Here is a 20,055-nt window from a genome sequence, read left to right as displayed (position 1 = left end):
TCCCCTAAGGCTCTTGCTTGTTAAGTCCTGTTTCCCTCCAAATGCCCCCCACATCAATGAGTTATTGCTTATCCGCTCTTACACAACATCTCACTTGATCAAGCCGCTTAAGATCCAGTCCCAAAGCTACTCACCCTAGCTTGTGCCTGTACATACTACTTCTTACAGCTTGTTTGGTACTTAATCTCTTCGTCCTTTATGAAGCCCAGCACATCCCCCGCCTGGTTATGGTGGGATTTAACCCAAATTATTAGCCAGGCAGCTAAGAGAGGATGTGGGTGCAGCTCCTGAGGGGACACCTATTGCCTTGCCTGGGAGAAGCCTCTGCAAAGTCTTCCAGCATGGGGTATGTGCTAGTACTTACGAGGGAAGGCTGGGCCTACAGAGCTACACCCATGAGGACTTAGTGGGGTCTGCAGAATTGACATCCTCGCGGGTATACAACCTGATGTCCCTATCTTATCTTAGTGTCTAGATGTTCTCAGTGGCCCTGAACTTGGGATAGTATACTTGCCTTGGCTGAGCACTTAAACATCCCTGGCACTCTGCAACTCTATCAGATCGTCAATTTATTCTTTCAGTTTCTGCTCTTCCATTGCAGGTTAGGGCCTCTGTGTGAACTTCCAAAGAGGTCCTGTAGCACTTAACCTTTGCTGCTTGTTAACCTCTGCCACTTTCTCATTATCCCAATCCAGGATAAAGATACAACTTTGCAGTACCCAGATAGCTTTTTAAAACAGCTTTATTGAAATACAATTCATATATAATTTGCCTGTTTAAAGTGGAGAATTCAATTGTTTAGAAATTCACAGAGGGGCGCCTGGGTGGCGCAGTCGGTTGAGCGTCCGACTTCAGCCAGGTCACGATCTCGCGTCCGTGAGTTCGAGCCCCGTGTCGGGCTCTGGGCTGATGGCTCGGAGCCTGGAGCCTGTTTCCGATTCTGTGTCTCCCTCTCTCTGTGCCCCTACCCCGTTCATGCTCTGTCTCTCTCTGTCCCCAAAATAAATAAAAACGTTAAAAAAAAATTTTTAAAAAAAAGAAAAAAAAAAGAAATTCACAGAATTGTGCGACTATCAGCACGATCAATTTTGACATTTTCATTACCCCAGAAAGGAACCCTATACCCACTAGCAGTTACTCTCCATTTCTTTCCAACCCTTTGGCCCTGGGTAACCACTAACCTATTTTTTGTCTTGATAGATTTTCCTCTTTTGGACATTTCATATACATGGAATTAAAGAGGGGCCTGGATTGTTCAGTCAGTGAAGTGTCCAACTTTGGCTTGGGTCACGCTCTCATGGTTTGTGAGTTCGAGCCCCTCATCGGGCTGTCTGCTGTCTGCATGGAGCCCACTTCTGATCCTCTGTCCCCCCACCCCCGCTCTGTCGCTGCCCTACTTGCTCTCTTTCTCAAAAAAAAAAAAAGTCTTAAAAAAGTATAAGAAAATAAAAATTAAAAAATGAATGATATGTTGTCTTTTATGACTGGCTTTTTTCACTTAGAAAAATGTTTTCAGTTATATCCGTTATATTAGTTTCCTAGAGCTGCCGCAACTAATTATCATAAAGAACACAAACTTGGTGGCTTAAAAGAACAGAAATTTATTCTCACAGTTCTAGAAGCCAGTATTCTGAAATCATGGTGTCTGCAAGGCCATACTTTGTCCAAAACATCTAGTATAGAATCCTTCCTTGCCTCTTCCAGTTTCTGATGTGGGGCATCAGTGTAACCTCTACCTGTCTTCACATGGTTTTCTCCTGTTTTCCCTGTCTTTCCTCTGTGTCTTTTGTAAGGATATGTCAGTGAATTTATAGCCAACCAGATAATCCAGGATGATCTATCTCAAAATCCATAAGTACATCTATAAAGACCTTTTTTCCAAAGGTCACATTCACAGCTTCCAGGAGTGAGGACATGGACATATCTTTTGGAGGGACACCTTTCAACCCACTGTATCCATGTTGCAGCATTTATTAGTACTTGGTTCCTTTTATGGCCAGATCACATTCTATTTTATGGATACGCCACATTTTGTTTATCCATTTTTCACTTGAACATTTAAGCTGTTTCCACTTTTTTTGCTATTATGAACAACGTAGCTGTGAACATTTGTATGGATTCATGTTTTCATTTCTCTTGGTATATATATACTTAGAGAAGTGGGTCTACCATTTTATAGATATGTTCCGTCCATATCTTTCAAAGTTCCTGTACCTGGAATTTTTTTTCAAGGTCACAACTGCTTTGTGCTAGGGAATACCCATGCCCCATGTGCCACTCACAATGGTGTTGTTTTTGGCTGTAAGGCAGTCTCAAAACCTGTTTCCTCAGACCACTCCCAGCACCACTTGTGTTCGTGGAGTCCTCAAATAAGCAGATGCTTAGGCAGGACTAGATGTGAAAGAGATTTACTAGGGAAATCTCTATGAAGGAAAAAGGGGAGTGTGGTTATAAGTAGAGTAATGGTTGCCAAAGATGTCCACATCCTAATTATTGGAGCCTGTGAATGTTGATACCATGGCAAGCAAGGCTATTAAGGTTGCAGATGGAATTAAGTTTACTAATAAGTTGCTAAAATGATTACGCTGGATTATCCAGGCAGGTCTAATGTAATCACAAGGGTCCTTTAAATGAAGAAGAGGGAGATGGAAGTGTCAGAATGGTGTGAGAAAGACTCGACAGGCCATTACTGGCTCTGAAGATGGAAGGGGGCTATGAGCCTAGGAATCCTCTAGAAGTTGGAGAAGACAAGAACATGGATTCTTCTCTAGAACCTTCAGAAAGGAATGCGGCCTTGCCAACAGCTTGGCTTTAGTGGGATTTTCAGACCTCTGACCTCCAGAACTCAAGTGGGTTCTCCAGTGTGCTTAGGACTGGGGGATTCTTGGGCCACAGGGCTGTCAGTGCTAAGACCAAGTCTTTGTCCCAGGGTGTACGCAACATACCGCACATCTCTTTAATCCCTTCTAGGAAAATTTCTGCTTACGAAAGCAGTTTATGACTAGAGAATTTTTTCACCATCTTTGTACCCCCTCTAGCCATATTCCCCACCTATCCAGAGCAGACACCATCTGTGACTGAGATTCCTTAGGCAGAAGGGGATATTTGTAACTCTTCTTCTTCTTTTTTTAATTTATTTTTTGAGAGAGCATAAGCAGGGGAGGGACAGAGACAAAGGGAGACAGAGGATCCGAAACAGGCTCTGTGCTGTTAGCTAACAGCACAGAGCCCAATGTGGGGCTTGAACTCACAAAACACAAGATCATGACCTGAGCTGAAGTCAGATGCTCAACCAACTGAGCCACCCAGGTGCCCCCGTATCTTTTCTTTGTAACTTTCAAAGATTGAAACTCAGATTAGCGGGGGGCACCTGGTTTTCAGTCTGTTAAGTGTCTGACTCTTGATTTCGGTTTAGGTCACGATCTGATAGTTTATGAGTTCAAGTCCCATGCTGGGCTCTGCGCTGACAGCACAGAGACTGCTTGGAATTCCCTCTCTCCCTCTCTCTCCGCCGCTCCCCTGTGCTCTCTCTCTCTCTCTTTCTCTCAAAATAAATAAATAAAATAAACTTTAAAAATCTTAAAAGAAAACTCTCAGATTAGGAATACAATTTAAATTTTCAGCTTGGTCTTGTTTTTTTTTCCCCACACTTCTCCCCTATGGAATCTGTATGAATTCTGAAGTCTTTTTCTGCTATAACAGTATGAAACATGATTTTTCATCAAAATTAAGAATTTTATTTTTTTAATGTTTATCTTTGAGAGAGAAAGAGCAAGAGCACAAGTGGGGGAGGGGCAGAGAGAGACAGAGAGACTTTGGATTTGAAGCAGGCCCCAGGCTCTGAGCTGTCAGCACAGAGCCTGAGGTGGGGCTCGAACTCACCACAAGATCATGACCTGAGCTGAAGTTAGATGCTTAACCCACTGAGCCACTCAGCCACCCCCGAAATTAAAAATTTTCAAAATTGAACCTTTGTCATAGCAGAGCTAATACTGGCAACTTGCCATTCTACCTGGTGGGTGCTGTGCTCTCCCGATCCGTGAAAATTTTATACCAGGCTTCACCTTGCTACAGTCACAAATTTCTTATCACTGTCATTTCATAGTTTTGACTTACAACCGTGACAGCTTCTTGCAGATAACCAAGATTATTTCAAAATAACATAAAAAGAAGACTTTTTGTTCTTCCTGAAAAGCCTTTAGCAACCAACTTCTCCAGTTGCCTTTATATTTTGTCTCATTTTCTTCCATCTTCTTCCAACTCTGTCTTTGTCATCACCTAGTTCATAATTTCTAGGAGTTACACAGACATAACTAACATCTCAGGCTTAAGAACAGCTGGTCTTTAACATGCTTTCAGGACTGTGAAGAGTAGCAAAACTTAAGGGGAGGGCCTTAAATCCTTTCTGCTCTGCAGAAAAGATGAAAGGTGAATGATAAGCACATTTAAGTGAAATGTATCCACTTAAACATAGTAAGATGGCAGCTACAGAGAGACTAGCACTATACATCTGTTTCCTTCAGAGTCCAGGTGATACATTCTTTCTTTGAATTGTAACCACTGCTATTAAAATCCAGGACCTACTCAGGAGATGCCCATCTTTTCACAAAAACATCCTGATTTGATCTGACCACTTGGTAAGTTCACAAGACAATATAAGAAGAGAAACAAGGGATCTGGAAAATGGGAAAGAGATTTTCCACTTTTTTGCAACATCAAATAATCTATTTCATTATTTTTAACTCCAATAAAAGACTGCATCTGATTACTAATGGTAAAATTCAACTTAGAAACTCCATTAGAGGTGTGCAGTAAACAAGACACAGGTGTTTTTTTTTTTTAATGTTTATTTATTTTTGAGAGAGACAGACAGAACACGAGCAGGGGAGGGGCAGAGAGGGAGACACATAATCTGAAGCAGGCTCCAGGCTCTAAGCTGTCAGCATGAAGCCCGACGCGGGGCTCAAACCCACGAACTGTGAGATCATGACCACAGCCTAAGTCAGATGCTTAACCAACTGAGCCACCCAGAAGCCCCACAAGACACAGCTTGAATACATTCTTCCTAAGGGAAAACACAGTCACCCACTTTACATGGTCCTAACACATAATTAATGGAAACTGTGGCTTTTACTTGTGCAAATTTGGGGAGTAGAGAATTTGGCATGGATCTGATTAATGATTACAGGAAGTCTTTAAATAGTTAAAGGCTTTTAAATTTTAATACTTAATTTAAACATTTAATTTTAAATATTTAAAGTTTGATCCACCTGCCTCTCCATCTGCCCCATTCTCTATTAAGTCCATCTCTAATTTTTAAAAAAAAAATTTTTTTTTCAACGTTTATTTATTTTTGGGACAGAGAGAGACAGAGCATGAACGGGGGAGGGGCAGAGAGAGAGGGAGACACAGAATCAGAAACAGGCTCCAGGCTCTGAGCCATCAGCCCAGAGCCCAACGCGGGGCTCGAACTCACGGACCGCGAGATCGTGACCTGGCTGAAGTCGGACGCTTAACCGACTGCGCCACCCAGGCGCCCCAGTCCATCTCTAATTTTAAAATCAAGTCTGGAATCTCCCAGCACTACAAATAGATATATGAAAAATTCACAAAATTGTCTCCTGAGGTTGAATTTTAAGATACTTTCATTAATAGTAACAAATGTATGTAAGACATTTAATTTAGAACATGAATGGTAGCAATCAGTTGATCAAAGATAAAGCACATCTTCTATGAAACCAATCCAGAACACCTTAAAGAATTTCATGCTAGAGGTCTTAATCTTTTCATTTGATGGGTCCTTCTGTGCGTCAGACACTTTATAAGCCTGGCACACAATCCTACCTTGCATTCTTTATCTTCTAAGAAGAAATCAGATATTCCTCTATAATACATTCCAGTCACTTAAAAGGTATCTCCTTTACTGTTGTACTCACTAGGATATTTTCAGAAATGAAAATCACCTAATAGTCTCTATAGCATTATTTAACCTTCTAGGGAGAGTTTAATCCATCTATTCCAGTGCTCTGCCCAATGGTGAGATAATCAGGATAATAAACCTATGAGTGCCTATTATTCTTTCATTCACCGAAAACTTATTAGCTGACTACCTAAAAAGCACTTCTATTAGTCCTAGAGATAACATGTTCAAGACTGCTTCCTAGAACTCACCATCAGGTGGTAGGATGTCAACCGAGAAACAATTAGAGAACAGCTTGTTGCCAAAGTACACATGTAATGCCTGGAGAAACCGCGAAAACAGCTGGACATAAACCTTAATAGAAGGGCTGGAGAGAAAGAAAGACTATGAAATCACCAGCATACAGATAGAAGAATATGGAGAGAAGATAAGAGAACCAAGGAAATAACCTTAGAGTTTACCAGTATGAAAGGGAGAGCAAAGAAGGACACCACAAGGTAATTCCTGAATTTTAACATAATCATAGAATGTTAGCAACAGAGTAAAGGGGGAACTAAGAGCTGTGACCAACTAAAAGTGGTCATCAGAAAGGACTTTCCTTGCCTTATTAATTTAGCAATAAAATAAGTAAATAATTCTGGTAAATCCTTGGATTAGCTCTTTCAATATTGAAAGTACTCATTTTGGGGCGCCTGGGTGTCTCAGTCGGTTGAACGTCCAACTTTGGCTTAGGTCATGATCTCACAGTTCGTGAGTTCAAGCCCCACATGAGGCTCATTGCTGTTAGTGCAGAGCCCACTTCAGATACTCTGTCCTCTTTGTGCCTCTCCCCTACTCACTCATGTTTTCTCTCTCAAAAATAAACAAAATAAACCCAGTATTAATTTTTTAAGGTTTATTTATTTTTTAAGTTTATTTATTTATTTTGAGAGCGACTGAGCACATGGGAAAGAGGCAGAGAAAGAGACGGAAAGAGAGGGAGAGAGAGAGAGAGAGAGAGAGAGAGAGAGAGAGAGAGAGAATTTCAAGCAGGCTCCCAATGTGGGGCTTGAACTCATGAAGTGTGAGATCATGACCTGAGCCAAAGTCGGGCATCAACCAACTGAGCCACCCAGGCACCCCAAAACGATAGAATTTTGGTAACAAATAGGGGGAAGTAACAACCAAATTAGGGGAATTCTAAATTAGGAATTTTAAGGGAAAAAAATAGTAAGCTATAAAAAGTACAATAGAAAAATCATATAAAAATACCAAGATAATACAAGTTTTGTTTAAAAAGTTAAAGGTGACTGGGGGCGCCTGGGTGGCTCAGTCGGTTAAGCGTCCGACTTCAGCTCAGGTCATGATCTCACAGTCTGTGAGTTCGAGCCCCGCGTCGGGCTCTGTGCTGACAGCTTAGAGCCTGGAGCCTGCTTCACATTCTGTGTCTCCCTCTCTCTGCCCCTCCCCTGCTCATGCTCTGTCTCTGTCTGTCTCAAAAATAAACAAAAACATTAAAAAAGTTAAAAATGACATATTCACATACATATTCTACACACAATTGTGATAGAACTATTTCAGATTTTGAGAAATCACATGAATGGAATTGTAGCCACAAAAAAAGCGTTTAAACAAAAATCTTTTATCTTTAAAAGTTTTTTTAGTAATTTCTATACCTAACGTGGGACTTGGAACTCACAACCCTGAGATCAAGAGTCACACACTCTTCCGACTGAGCCATGCAAGCGCCCCCGAAATCTTATTATATGTAACCACTATTTTGGACTCATGGGATATAATCAGATGGCAACATCACCTCCCACTAGCAAATATTCAGGTATTTTTCTCCCAATCCAAGTTGAAAAATCTTTCAAGTAATGGAACGTCCATAGAATTGTTTTAACTCACAAAGCACTGAAACAGAATGTCCAGCCAGCCCTGTAAAATTAGAAAATCACCGCAAGTCAAAGTTAATCAGCCAGGCCAGGCTACAGGCTAACCATCTGCAGTAGGGGTAGAAGGCTGGCATGGTCCTTTTCTTCCTTCCTGCCTAATTCCATCCCTCCTCTCTCAGCTGGCTAACTATGGTCTGACCTTGCAGGGTCAACTGTAAGGGGTGGTTGAGTTATCTGGCTGACACTTCGTAAGATGGTATTGAGCATGCTGGATTGGGCATGCATGCATTCATTCATTTGTTTATTTTACGGTTTTGGTGTGTGTGTGTTTTGTTTGTTTGTTTTTAGTAACTTCATATCCAACGTGGGGCCCGAACTCATGACCCCTGAAATCAAATGTCACATGCTCTAGGAGCACCTGGGTGGCTCAGTTGACTGAGTGTCTGACTCTTCATTTTGCTTAGGTCATGATTTCATGGTCCATGGGATTGAACCCTGAGTAGGGCTCCCTGCTGACAGCACGGATAATCCCTGCTTGGGATTCTCTCTCCAGCTCTCTCTGCCCCTCCCTCACTCACACATATGCACACACTCTCTGCCTCTCAAAATAAATGAACATTAAAAAAAAAGAGAGAGGGAGTCACATATTCTACCTGATAAGCCAGCCAGGCACCCAAGCAATTATTTAAAAAAATTTTTTTTAATGTTTACTTATTTTTGACAGAGAGAGAGAGAGAGAGAGAGACAGACAGACAGACAGACAGAGCATGAGCAGGGGAAGGGCAGAGAGAGAGAGAGGGAGACACAGAATCCAAACCAGGCTCCAGGCTCTGAGCTGTCAGCACAGAGCCAGACACGGAGCTCGAAATCGCAAGCTGTGAGATCATGACCTGAGCCAAAGTTGGACACTTAACCAACTGAGTCACCCAGGCATCCCCCGCCCTGCAATTATTTTAAAGTTGACTTTCTCTCAGGGGCATTCCTGTACTCATAGCTGTCTTCACCTGCAACTCCCCTGACCTGAGTTAATGCAATCCATTCTTGTGGGTTTTCTTTCTTCTTAGCTTTCAAGGAATCCAGAGATCCACTTTGGACTATCCTCTTCTGAGGCCTCTTTGTACCTCTAAACAACCCTTTTATATGGTAAATGGATCCCCCACAATGGTTCACTCTCCTTCATTCTTGAAAAATATCTGGTCCTTCATAAGCACTCAAGCAGTTTTTATCAAACCAAATGCTGAGAGTGCGGGATGGTCTCAACACATTAGGATTCTTCTCCCTTCATTAGGCAAAGCACCTTATCCACCCTCTCAGCTTTCCTGAGTATAAGTCAAAAACTTATATTTCCAGAACTGCAAGAGACTCATATCAAGCCCTTCAAATTAGTTTTTTTTTTAATTTTTCAGTTTATTTACTTATTTTGAGAAAGAGAGTGAAAGTAAGCAAAAGAGGGACAGAGAAAGAGAGGGAGAGAGAGAGAGAGAGAGAGAGAGAGAGAGAGAGAGAGAATCCCAAGCGGGCTCTGCACTGCCAGAGTAGACCCCGATGTGGAGCTCGAACTCACGAACTGTGAGATCATGACCTGAGTCAAAGTCAAGAGTCAGATGCTTAACCAACTGAGCCACCTAGGCGCCCCCCCCCCCCATTAGGTTTTATGAGAAATGAGTACCTTCTCACCCTTCTCCTTTGGCAGCTTTAAATTAGCTGTTTTCTTTCCTATTAAATGCATTCTCAAATTCAGAACAGATTACCTACTCATTGTATTACTGTATGATGCAACTGACAACAACATAGCATTTATATAGAACTTTATAAAGGAAGTCTATGGTCTAAGTGGGGTGGGGGATCCACATTCTTGCTTATAAGAACTGGGATTCACTTGTGAAAAACTAGGGGCAGGAAAATTTGCATAGAAATAAAATCCTCAGTTCAACTGTATCAACTCTCCAAATTCTTATGACCACTACTAGGTGTTATTTTTTCAGTCCAAAGATCAAGTCTACATTCCACCAACATATTTTATTAAAATACTGCATACTTACAGTAAGAAATATAACCAGCTGGATTGAAGTAACTCAGTATTTACTTTAAAATGAATATAAACAAATACAAATATCTAAAATAAAACATGTATCCATTACCAAAAGTACTCAACTTAATAGATAGAGGTTACATGTCAAACGGTGGCATTCTGGTAGCTTTGAATGGATAGCTCTGCAAAGTTTACCAGTCCTCCCTAAGTCCATTCTTATTAAACAGCTTTGGTTGGAATATGATTCAAAATAAGTGAGGGAGATTCAGTATGATGAGGTGAGGAGGTTGACAAATCATTCCCACTTAAAAAACAAAACAAAACAAACTATGAAGTGGAATAAAAACCATTACAGCACTCTGGAACTAACTAAAGACCTGTAATAAACTAAGAAGTGTTTATTCATGAAAATCACTGAAATTTGGTAAGAGCTGTGTGAGTCTGTGGTGCTGTGCTCTCACTTCCCACGTCAGAACTTGCTGCCACTGTCAGAAGGGACTTGCTTGACCTGATGCAGAGTGAGTCAAAGTGGTGATCTCCACGCTAAGCACACAGAGTTATCTAGACTGAGGGTGCAGTCCTGTCTGGGGCAAACAAGGTAAGAGTAGCAAGGTATTTCACTGGAAGTTCTGGGAGGTAAGACAGCCATCTGGAGTTGATAAGCACTCCATATACTCCAGATTTACCAGAGGCATGCAGAGTAGAAACTGAAGCTGGTTCAAACCACCCACGTATCCATGGTTGCCAAGGCGTGCACATACACAAAAAAGGAAAAGCAAAAAGCCTGTTAGAAAGCAAAAACCAGAGCAGTCTTGAAAATGACCCAAATGTTGAATGGACTTGCAAGCCCACACAGATCCATCAGCAGAGTGGAAAGCCTGAATGATGCGGTTTGAACACAACTTCTGTCCAATCTTTGCCTAAATGCTAAGCTAGGCAGGCACAGCAGCAACCCTCAGGAAGCAAGATCTTAAAAATTTTAAAAATGAACAAGAGACATCAATGGCTGCACACTGTAGTAGAGAGGAACTTCATAAATTAACTGGAGGCAAGTTACTGTTACTAAAGCAGAATCCATAATTGCTACATTATCTGTAATTCAACAAGATTACAAAGCAAAGAAACAAGAAAGTATGACCCTCACTAAGGAAGAAAAGCATTACATAAAACTGCCTGAGTATTTCCAGATGGTAGATTTAGCAAAGATTTAAAAGCAGCTCTATGAACATGTTCAAAGAACTAACGGAAGCCATGTTTAAAGAATTAATGAAAACCATGATGAAAATGATGCAATGCAAGAAGAATCTCAATGAAAAGATACAAAGTAAATGAAAGAATTGAATGGAAACTTAGAGCAGAAAAATATAGTACCTGAAATGGAAAATTCAATTGATTTGAGATGGCAGAAGAATGAGTGAATTTAAGAATCAACAGAAATCATTCAATCTCAAAAGGACAGGGAGAAAAAACAATGAAGAAAACAAAGCCTCAGAGACCAGATTAACATTAAATGTACCAACAACACATGTAAGGAGAATCCCAGAAGGAATAGATAGAAAAGGACAGATACATGTATTTGAAGAAATAATTGCCAAAAATTGCTTAAATTTGATGAAAAATATTAATCTACACGTGAAGCTCAATAAATCCCAACTAGGAAAAACATAAGGAGATCCATACCTAAACACATCATCATAGTCAAACTGGTAAAAGACAAAGAGAAAACAAAACAAAACAAAACCTTGAGATCAGCAAGAGAAAAAAACCTATCACAAAGGGAGACCAGAATTACAATTAACATACGACTTCTTAACAAAAAATAATAGAGGCCAGCAGTCTGTGGGATAACATATTCAAAACGAGTGAATAAAAAAAAAAATGTCAACCACGTATTCCATAGCCAGCAAAACTATCCCCCCTCAAAACACAAAAGCAAAATAAAAACCATTCTCAGCAAAGACTGAAGAAATAAAATTATATGAAGCACTAGTTACATCACTGTATTGTTGAGTTGCTGTAACATGCACAGATATAACATATGAAAATAAGGGCACAGAGAAGAAAATGAGATCTACTGAAATAAAGTTCCTCCATTTTACCAGAATTAACGCAGACTGATAAGATGCGCACAGTCATACCTAGGTCAACCAGTGATATGTAACTCAAAAAAGGAAGAACACAAGGATCTCTTCAGATATGAGAAACAGGAAACAAAAAGCACAACGGGAGATGTAAAGACAATTTATATCAATACTAAATTTGAATGAACTAAACACTCCATTCAAATAACAGAGATTGTCAGACTGGATCAAAAAAGCAAGATAAGGGAACTGTATTTAGAATATATATCTCTTACAACATGTAATAAGACAAACAACCCAAAAGTAATGGGGTGGTCTGAATGAACATTTCTCCAAAGAAAATATACAAATGGCCAATAAAAAAGGAGAGGATGCTCAATATCACTAGTGTAGATAAATGTAAATTAGATCCATGAGCTAGTATTTCATTCACACTAGAATGGCTTTATCAAAAAGAGAGACTATAAGTACTGTAGAAGATGTACAGAATGATGTAGATGCAGTTCATCAGGTTCTCAAAAAGGTAAACAGAAATTTACTACATGACCTAGCAATGTTAATATTAGAAGTCTATCCAAGAAAAATAAAAACATGCATCCACACAAAGACACGTGTACATACATACATATATACCAGAGAGGGGGAGAGGGAAGAAGAAAGGAGAAAAGAAAGGGAGAAAGGGAGGTGGGCAATTAACAAATGGGATGGTGTATCTGGACCAAGGGTATATAGGAGTTCCTTTTATTATTTTGGTAACATTTCTATAAATTTGAAATTAGATCAAAATTTAGAATTACATTAAAAAAAAGGGAAAAGGATATTGTATAGCAAACTCCCTCTATCAACTTCTTCAATGAAGACCATATACAGCTTAAAAGTTATTAGAAAACTGTAGATAATTTTAATAAAATCACTTCAAGAATATAATTTGGTTGTAAAACCAATACAATGAGCTCTAAAATAATTTTTCTATTGAGTTAAATAAAGTCATCTGTAAATCCTGTAACAACATGTTCATATTCACAAAATCTGAATGAAAAGCAAACACAACTTTCCATTTCTAACACAGGGTAATCCAAAGTTCACTTAGAAGGTACTGAGATTTGGGGTTAATTTTTCTTTCAATACCAAGCACAATTATATAGTTATTCAGAATTTGAAGTGAGTTACTTTTTATTTAACAAGATACTTGCTGCTTTGAAATAAATTTCATTAGTATGAGTGATAATGATGTTAAAAAAAAAGACAATGAAAATGCAAGCTGCATTTCTAAAAGATTATAATCATTTAAATTCTGATGATAGCTAGATGTTTACAATTCTCTACTCTTTGACAGACAAAAACAAAAACAGAACTATTTTCTATATGGACAATCTGGAGCATAATTAAGTGCTTCCTAATGAAGTTTCCACTGACCTATATAGAAATATGGTTCACCAACAGCCAAATGGTATCATTTCTTTATCAAAGGTAAGTGGGACCAGCTAAACACAAAGACAATCCTTGAACAATTTTACTCTGCCAAGTACAAAATACTTCCCAAGAGCCCAAGGCACAATTTTAATTCACATCTGGTAAAGGAACCACCCATAAAATCATTACTTATTTTCAAATTAATAACTGATTGACATTGCTCAAACCAGCTGTTTTCAATCCTAATAGTTCTTTATTTTCTTTAACATATTTGCTATGGGCTGATAATTTGCAATAGGTGTCATCATGAGAATAACCAAAATTAGATTAAATGTGACAAAAGACTAACATAGAGTTTCAGACCCTTAAGTGATGATACTAAGTCAAGAATGGGAGAAAAGCATTGCAAAAGGAGACTACTGAAATGCTACTTATATATTCTTGCAGTAAAACCAGCAATGCATCCATTTTAAGAGTTATCATCTCACTTCCAATTTCTTTCCCTCAAGAACAATTTGAATTTCTTTGGCATCCAGGGTCTCATAGGTTAGTAAAGCTTCTGCTAGATTCTTATGCTCTTTTGCATGAGTCTTCAAGATGTGTTTTGCTCGTTCGTATGAGTCCTGAAATGGAAAAAGCAGGTATCTAAGAGGCAGAAAAGATAAGCAAAAACCATAAATAAGAAACAAACATTCTATTCTTAACCTGAAAATCTATCACATGGATAACTGAGGACTACTTAGACAAGGAGCTACTTAAAGATATAAAAGTACACATTGTACTTACTTTTAAAGTAAGGTCTGTGAACAAAGAAATCTACTTCTCTATTCAATATACATGTGTAAAAAGGAAAGGGAGGTTTTGTTCCTTTTACCTTGTGAGATTTCACCCATTTATACAATTGAAATGGCCAGAAAAGATCTACTTTTCTGTTCTTTTCCTTGGTAACAGCTCACTGTCAGTCTGTGACAACATCAATTGACCAACACCAAAAAGCATAGGTAGGTCAAAGAAACATAACACAATTATTACAAATAGACATCATCAGACATTCTGAATAAAACTTTTATGTTCCAGTGAAATAATCAAAATCAAGGAAAGTATAAAGTAGTACAAATTATCATGGAATATTATAACTAATAATCAGGGATGAATTAGTAGTAACTTTAAAAATTCTGCTGGAATGAAACTCTTACATGGTAACATGTAAGACAACTATTAGGTTTTTATACTTTTAAGTTTCATATTATTTGAACCTAAAATGTTACAAACTAGTAATCACTTCCATTAATAACGACAAAAGTGTGCCACTTAGTGGAAAGAGTACCTTCTTGCCTTCCTAATCTTACCATTTCAGAAAAAGAATCCAACTTTTATTATGGTTTTTAAGTTTTCACAAATGTATTAGAGCAAAAAAGGAGTATTTCCAATGCTCTAGGAATACTAGAGTATAATTTACTCAAAATAACATAAATAATAAAAGAAGGAGAATGAAGTTTCTGGGAAGGCAGAGGAACTTCCTGTTCTGAAACACCTTCTAAACTTTTCCATTATATAAACTTTCATATACTAAACTTCCTTAAAGCATTTCTTCTACCTTCTTGAGTTAATCAAAACCCGGCCATCCTAGAAGTGGCTGGGTGGCTCAGTTGGTTAAGCGCCTGACTTTGGCTCAGGTCATAATCTTGCAGTTTGTGAGCCTGAGCCCCACATCAGGCTCTGTGCTGACAGCTCAGAGCCTAGATCCTGCTTCAGATTCTGTCTCCGTCTCCTTCTGCCCCTCCCCTGCTCATGCTCTGTCTCTCTCTGTCTCAAAAATAAATATTTAAAAAAAAAATTGTTTTTAAATAAACGCTGGCCCTCCTGGGGAGACTTCTAAGCCCTCAAGTGACAGTTATTAGTTCACTCTTATCCCAGACATTTCAGGGTAAAGAGCTGAGTTCTTTGTTCCCCTCACCATTGCCAGACCATTACATAAAGCAAGATTCCTTTGAAGTTTACACCATCTGACTATATAGCACTATCCAATATCCTTCGTTTTGCTATCTCCTACCCTTATTATAGTTCTCATTCACTAGACACCTGGCATTAACTCAGTCTTGTCCATTCCAAAACGTGCCATCATGCATATCCAAATGGCATGCACATATCCAACCTCTACACTAAGCACCAGACCCATGTATCCTGCCCAACTTGAAATCTTCACATGAACAATGAAATGACATTGAATGTGAAAAGACATTCACGTTCAACATGTATGAAACTGAGCTTGTGATCTACAAACTTCCCCCACCTTAGGCCATTATCTGCGTTTTCTCAGTAAACAGCACATACAACTATACAGCTACTGGGCATTTAAATAAAAAAGACTTTTGTTTTCAAAGACCTTTGTTCTTCATTCTCAGCACAGGCACACAGCTAACACAAAACAAATGATATTTGTTGAATAAAATATACATCAGAATGATACACCAATAAAGACTCAAATAACATCCCCCATTCTCACAGCACTATGGTTTCACAGCTAACGTAGAATATTTATAATTATTGATATAAACCATTCTTAGCCTATGGACAGAATAAAACAAAGTTCCACTCTATGACCAGAGGATCCCAAATGACATATTAAAATCATAGTTGCAATGATGCACTTATCTTTATTTTATATATATATACACGTACATATATACACACACACACACACACACACACACACACATATATACATATATATGTGTGTGTGTATATATATATACATATATATGTATGTATATGTATATATATATGTATATATATATACAGTGACATTTCTATATATATATATACATATATATACATATATATACATATATATGTATGTATGTATGTGTATATATATGTGTGTGTATATATATATATATATATATATATATATATATATATATAGTGACATTTCTAAAGAATAGAGGACAACCAATATCCCTTGGAAGTACCTTACTATTTATGACTAGATAGATACATAAGCATAGAAAAATATGACTATTACCCTCAGAAGGATTCTAATTTCTTGTTCAATAGCAGATTGAGTTTCTGGACTCAGTTTCCCTGTATCACTGTAGGTCATAACTCCAAGCTAAAACAAATAAGAAGAAAGAAATTGAACAGAAAAACCCTAAACCACTAATAAATGTAACAGAGGATTATCCTATACTTAAGGAAACATTATAGGGAAAAGGAAGAAATTCAATATAAACACACCTTGAAGGCAAAGAAATTTCTTTATTCTTCTGAAAGTTTAAGACTAAAAGTATGAGCAAGAGAAAAAAATTAAAATTATACATATGATTCTGAGTACCCTGTTAGAAAACCTTCACAGCTATTCCTAATCTAGAAATCCACAATGCAGTGTATTAGCAGCGCTTCATGAAGCCACAGTGATAATGTAGGAAAGTGAAATATGCGAAAACGGTAAAGTAAGAAAGCTGAGCAAGTAGGTGTTTTATGTCATACGAAGAGAAATAGAAGATCTCAACATCTGCTTAGCTCATGAAATACTACCTACTACTATCCAGGTAGCTAGAATGGAAGGAGAATACTAAACTTTATCACTCAGACAACGACATTCAGTTTAGAATAAGCTGAGACGGGAAAAGTAAATGTTATCAATTTATAATGAGAACCCTCTCTCACAAAGAGGCACTTGGCAAATTATCATTTGATCCATGAGGAAGGAAGAAAATGAAGTATTATAGGTGTGCCTGGGTGGCTCAGTCGGTTAAGCATCAGACTTCGGCTCAGGTCATGATCTCACAGTACATGAGTTCAAGCCCTGTGTCAGGATCTGTGCTGACAGCTCAGACCCTGGAGGCTGCTTCAGATTCTGTGTCTACCCTCTCTCTCTCTGCCCCTCCCCCGCTCACACTCTGTCTCTCTCTCAAAAATAAATAAACAGTAAAGAAAAAATTTTAAGTGGCTATTACCTTTTCACTCATTCCAAATTTGGTAACCATCCGCTTTGCTATTTTAGTTGCATTGTCAAAATCACTGGAAGCACCTAAATTTAAAAATATACAAAGAACTCAATTTTTAAAAAAAATCTTTAAATCAGTAAGCACAATTTGAACTAAAGCCATTTGTTACAGCCAACCTGTTGTAATATGGTCAGTTCCAAATATCAGCTCCTCAGCCACTCTTCCACCCATACTAACATCCATCTGTGCAAGCAGCTGGGCTCTAGTTTCATTCCATCTGTCATTCTCAGGCAACAGGGACACCTAGACAATCGGAAACAAAGAAAAACTTTAGATACCGCTTGAAATATTTATATTAATAATCAGAATTACCATTTGGCTCTCACTATTGTACTTAAAATCATGATGCTGACAGCTCTGAGACAATCAGTAGAGACGGTCATTGGGTGACTGATGACAAAACTGGCAGTACAAAAAATCAGAAAAATTATTAGAGAGCAAAAATTCATTTTATATATGTAATAGATACATAACGCTGCAATAGGACAAACTTATCCCCGGGTACACATAAGTGCTTAAAATGTCTATCATTAGAAAGAGATGAGAATGAAACGTGTACTCAATGAGAAAAACCTTAGAAAAACTCTTGAACCGCCAACACAGTTTCTCTGTGGAGGGAAGAGCACAAAGACATATTTGAGAATGATCCTTTGGGGCGCCTGGGTGGCGCAGTCGGTTAAGCGTCCGACTTCAGCCAGGTCACGATCTCGCGGTCCGGGAGTTCGAGCCCCGCGTCGGGCTCTGGGCTGATGGCTCGGAGCCTGGAGCCTGTTTCCGATTCTGTGTCTCCCTCTCTCTCTGCCCCTCCCCCATTCATGCTCTGTCTCTCTCTGTCCCAAAAATAAATAAACGTTGAAAAAAAAAAAATTTTATAAAAAAAAAAAAAAAAAAAAAGAATGATCCTTTGCTGTCACTCCTTTGTTGTCAGAATGTTTCAGAAGAAAGTGATCCACAAACTTGGGAATTAGTTGAATTTTCTTTTAAATTATTTTCATCAACAATTCCCTTCAACAGCTTTTGGAGAGTGCTATGTGAAAGGAAAACAAACAAATAAACAAACGCCACAAGATACTTACGTGTCCAAGCGTTGGGCCTCGTGGCATGATTGTAGCTTTGTTTATTGGCATTGCATCTTTAGTGTAATATGCAATAATAGCATGACCAGATTCATGATATGCTGTGATGGTTTTGTTTTTGTTATCAATTTCCACACTCCTACGTTCAGGCCCTAAGGATAAAATTTTAATTAATTCACTCCATTAGGAAGGTATAATTAGACAACTAAAACCCATCTGCCTTTAAGTAATTCTTAGTGTAACATGACTTAATACAATTAATGAATATTTTATTTTTTTATTTTTTATTTTTTTTAAATTTTTTTTTTCAACGTTTTTATTTTTTTTGGAGACAGAGAGAGACAGAGCATGAATGGGGGAGGGGCAGAGAGAGGGAGACACAGAATCGGAAACAGGCTCCAGGCTCTGAGCCATCAGCCCAGAGCCTGACGCGGGGCTCGAACTCACGGACCGCGAGATCGTGACCTGGCTGAAGTCGGACGCTTAACCGACTGCGCCACCCAGGCGCCCCAATTAATGAATATTTTAAACAACAACTTTCCAAGTGACAAACAAAATTGTAAGAGCTATCATCTTAATCCTTACTATCAACAAAGGAAGTTTAATTCTAGAAAATAAATGTAAATTTTAACAGGAATGTCCTAACTAACCTGTTTTGAACTCAATCAAGATTTAAAATCAAATACTGAAAGTTAGTAAAATTAGTATTTATTTAAAGGTTATTTACTTTGAGAGAGAGAAAGATCAGGTCTGTGTGAGCAGGGTAGGGGCAGAGAGAGAGAATCCCAAGCAGGCTCTGTGCTCTCAGGGCAGAGCCCAACGCGGGGTTTCATTTCACAAACCATGAGATCATGACCGGAGCCAAAATCAGGAGTTAGACACCTAACTGACTGAGCCAGGAAGGCGCCCCAGTTAAGTTACTCTTTTAGCAGCACTATCAGATAAAACACATGACACCCATGCCCCCAAACAGTATAATCATATAAACTGTATTTGTTCTTAAGAGGCCCAATTGTATAGCTATTTTTGAGTATATATTTTCTTGCTCCTGTACCTTTCTTTTTTATAACCTTTTTCTCAAAAAGAAGAATTTATTCTCTAACATAATGAACAGGGTAAGACAGGAAAAGAAAAAGAGAGAGGGAGAGAGAGACAGAGAAAACCTACCCATTAGAATTTTATCTTTGGAAAACTCTAGCTCCTTCATGGTAACCATTTCTTTTCCATCAACAGCTGCTTTTAATGCAGCCTGGTTCACAAGATTCTCCAACTCTGCTCCAGAAAAGCCAACAGTACCTCGAGCTATGATTTCTGGATCAACAGCTATGAAAATAGAAGACAACATTGAAATTCCAAAAGAGCTCTTCACAAACAACTCATATTCCAAAAGAAAAAAGCTATCCTCAACTAGAACTTAAAATACTTATCTCACTGCAACTACCAAATAAATTCACTTTATTAAATTCTAGAGGAAAAAAGCCCAAATTGCCACTAAATATATTATTAATATTGCCAACGGGACAAATCACAAAAGTTCTTAAATTTAAACAACTTTGTGAAAAACAAAGAAATGCAGAGTTGCCAGACATGATTTATAAACCTTCAAATTATGACCTAAAATGTTACTAGCCTAATCACAAACTAATAAA

The 20,055-nt window shown here is 38.4% G+C and overlaps 1 protein-coding gene across 1 annotated transcript in view; it reads right to left on the bottom strand.

The window, feature by feature from the left end:
- Positions 1-12,785: 12,785 nt before the first annotated feature.
- Positions 12,786-20,055, bottom strand: part of YME1L1 (YME1 like 1 ATPase) — a 50,110-nt gene continuing 42,840 nt past the window's right edge. Inside the window, exons 14-19 of the mRNA XM_047866581.1 lie at positions 19,574-19,729; positions 18,407-18,558; positions 17,447-17,573; positions 17,280-17,353; positions 16,346-16,432; positions 12,786-13,943 (exon numbers count right to left, since the gene is read on the bottom strand). Coding sequence (XP_047722537.1) covers positions 13,800-13,943; positions 16,346-16,432; positions 17,280-17,353; positions 17,447-17,573; positions 18,407-18,558; positions 19,574-19,729 — 740 coding nt within the window. The 3' untranslated portion in view covers positions 12,786-13,799. The remainder of the gene's footprint in view (positions 13,944-16,345; positions 16,433-17,279; positions 17,354-17,446; positions 17,574-18,406; positions 18,559-19,573; positions 19,730-20,055) is intronic.

This window comes from Prionailurus viverrinus, chromosome B4 (genome assembly GCF_022837055.1).
Source record: "Prionailurus viverrinus isolate Anna chromosome B4, UM_Priviv_1.0, whole genome shotgun sequence".
In the NCBI taxonomy this organism is placed as follows: Eukaryota; Metazoa; Chordata; class Mammalia; order Carnivora; family Felidae; genus Prionailurus; species Prionailurus viverrinus.
The sequence above is the reverse complement of the archived record's forward strand: the minus strand, read 5'-3'. Positions and strand labels throughout refer to the sequence as shown.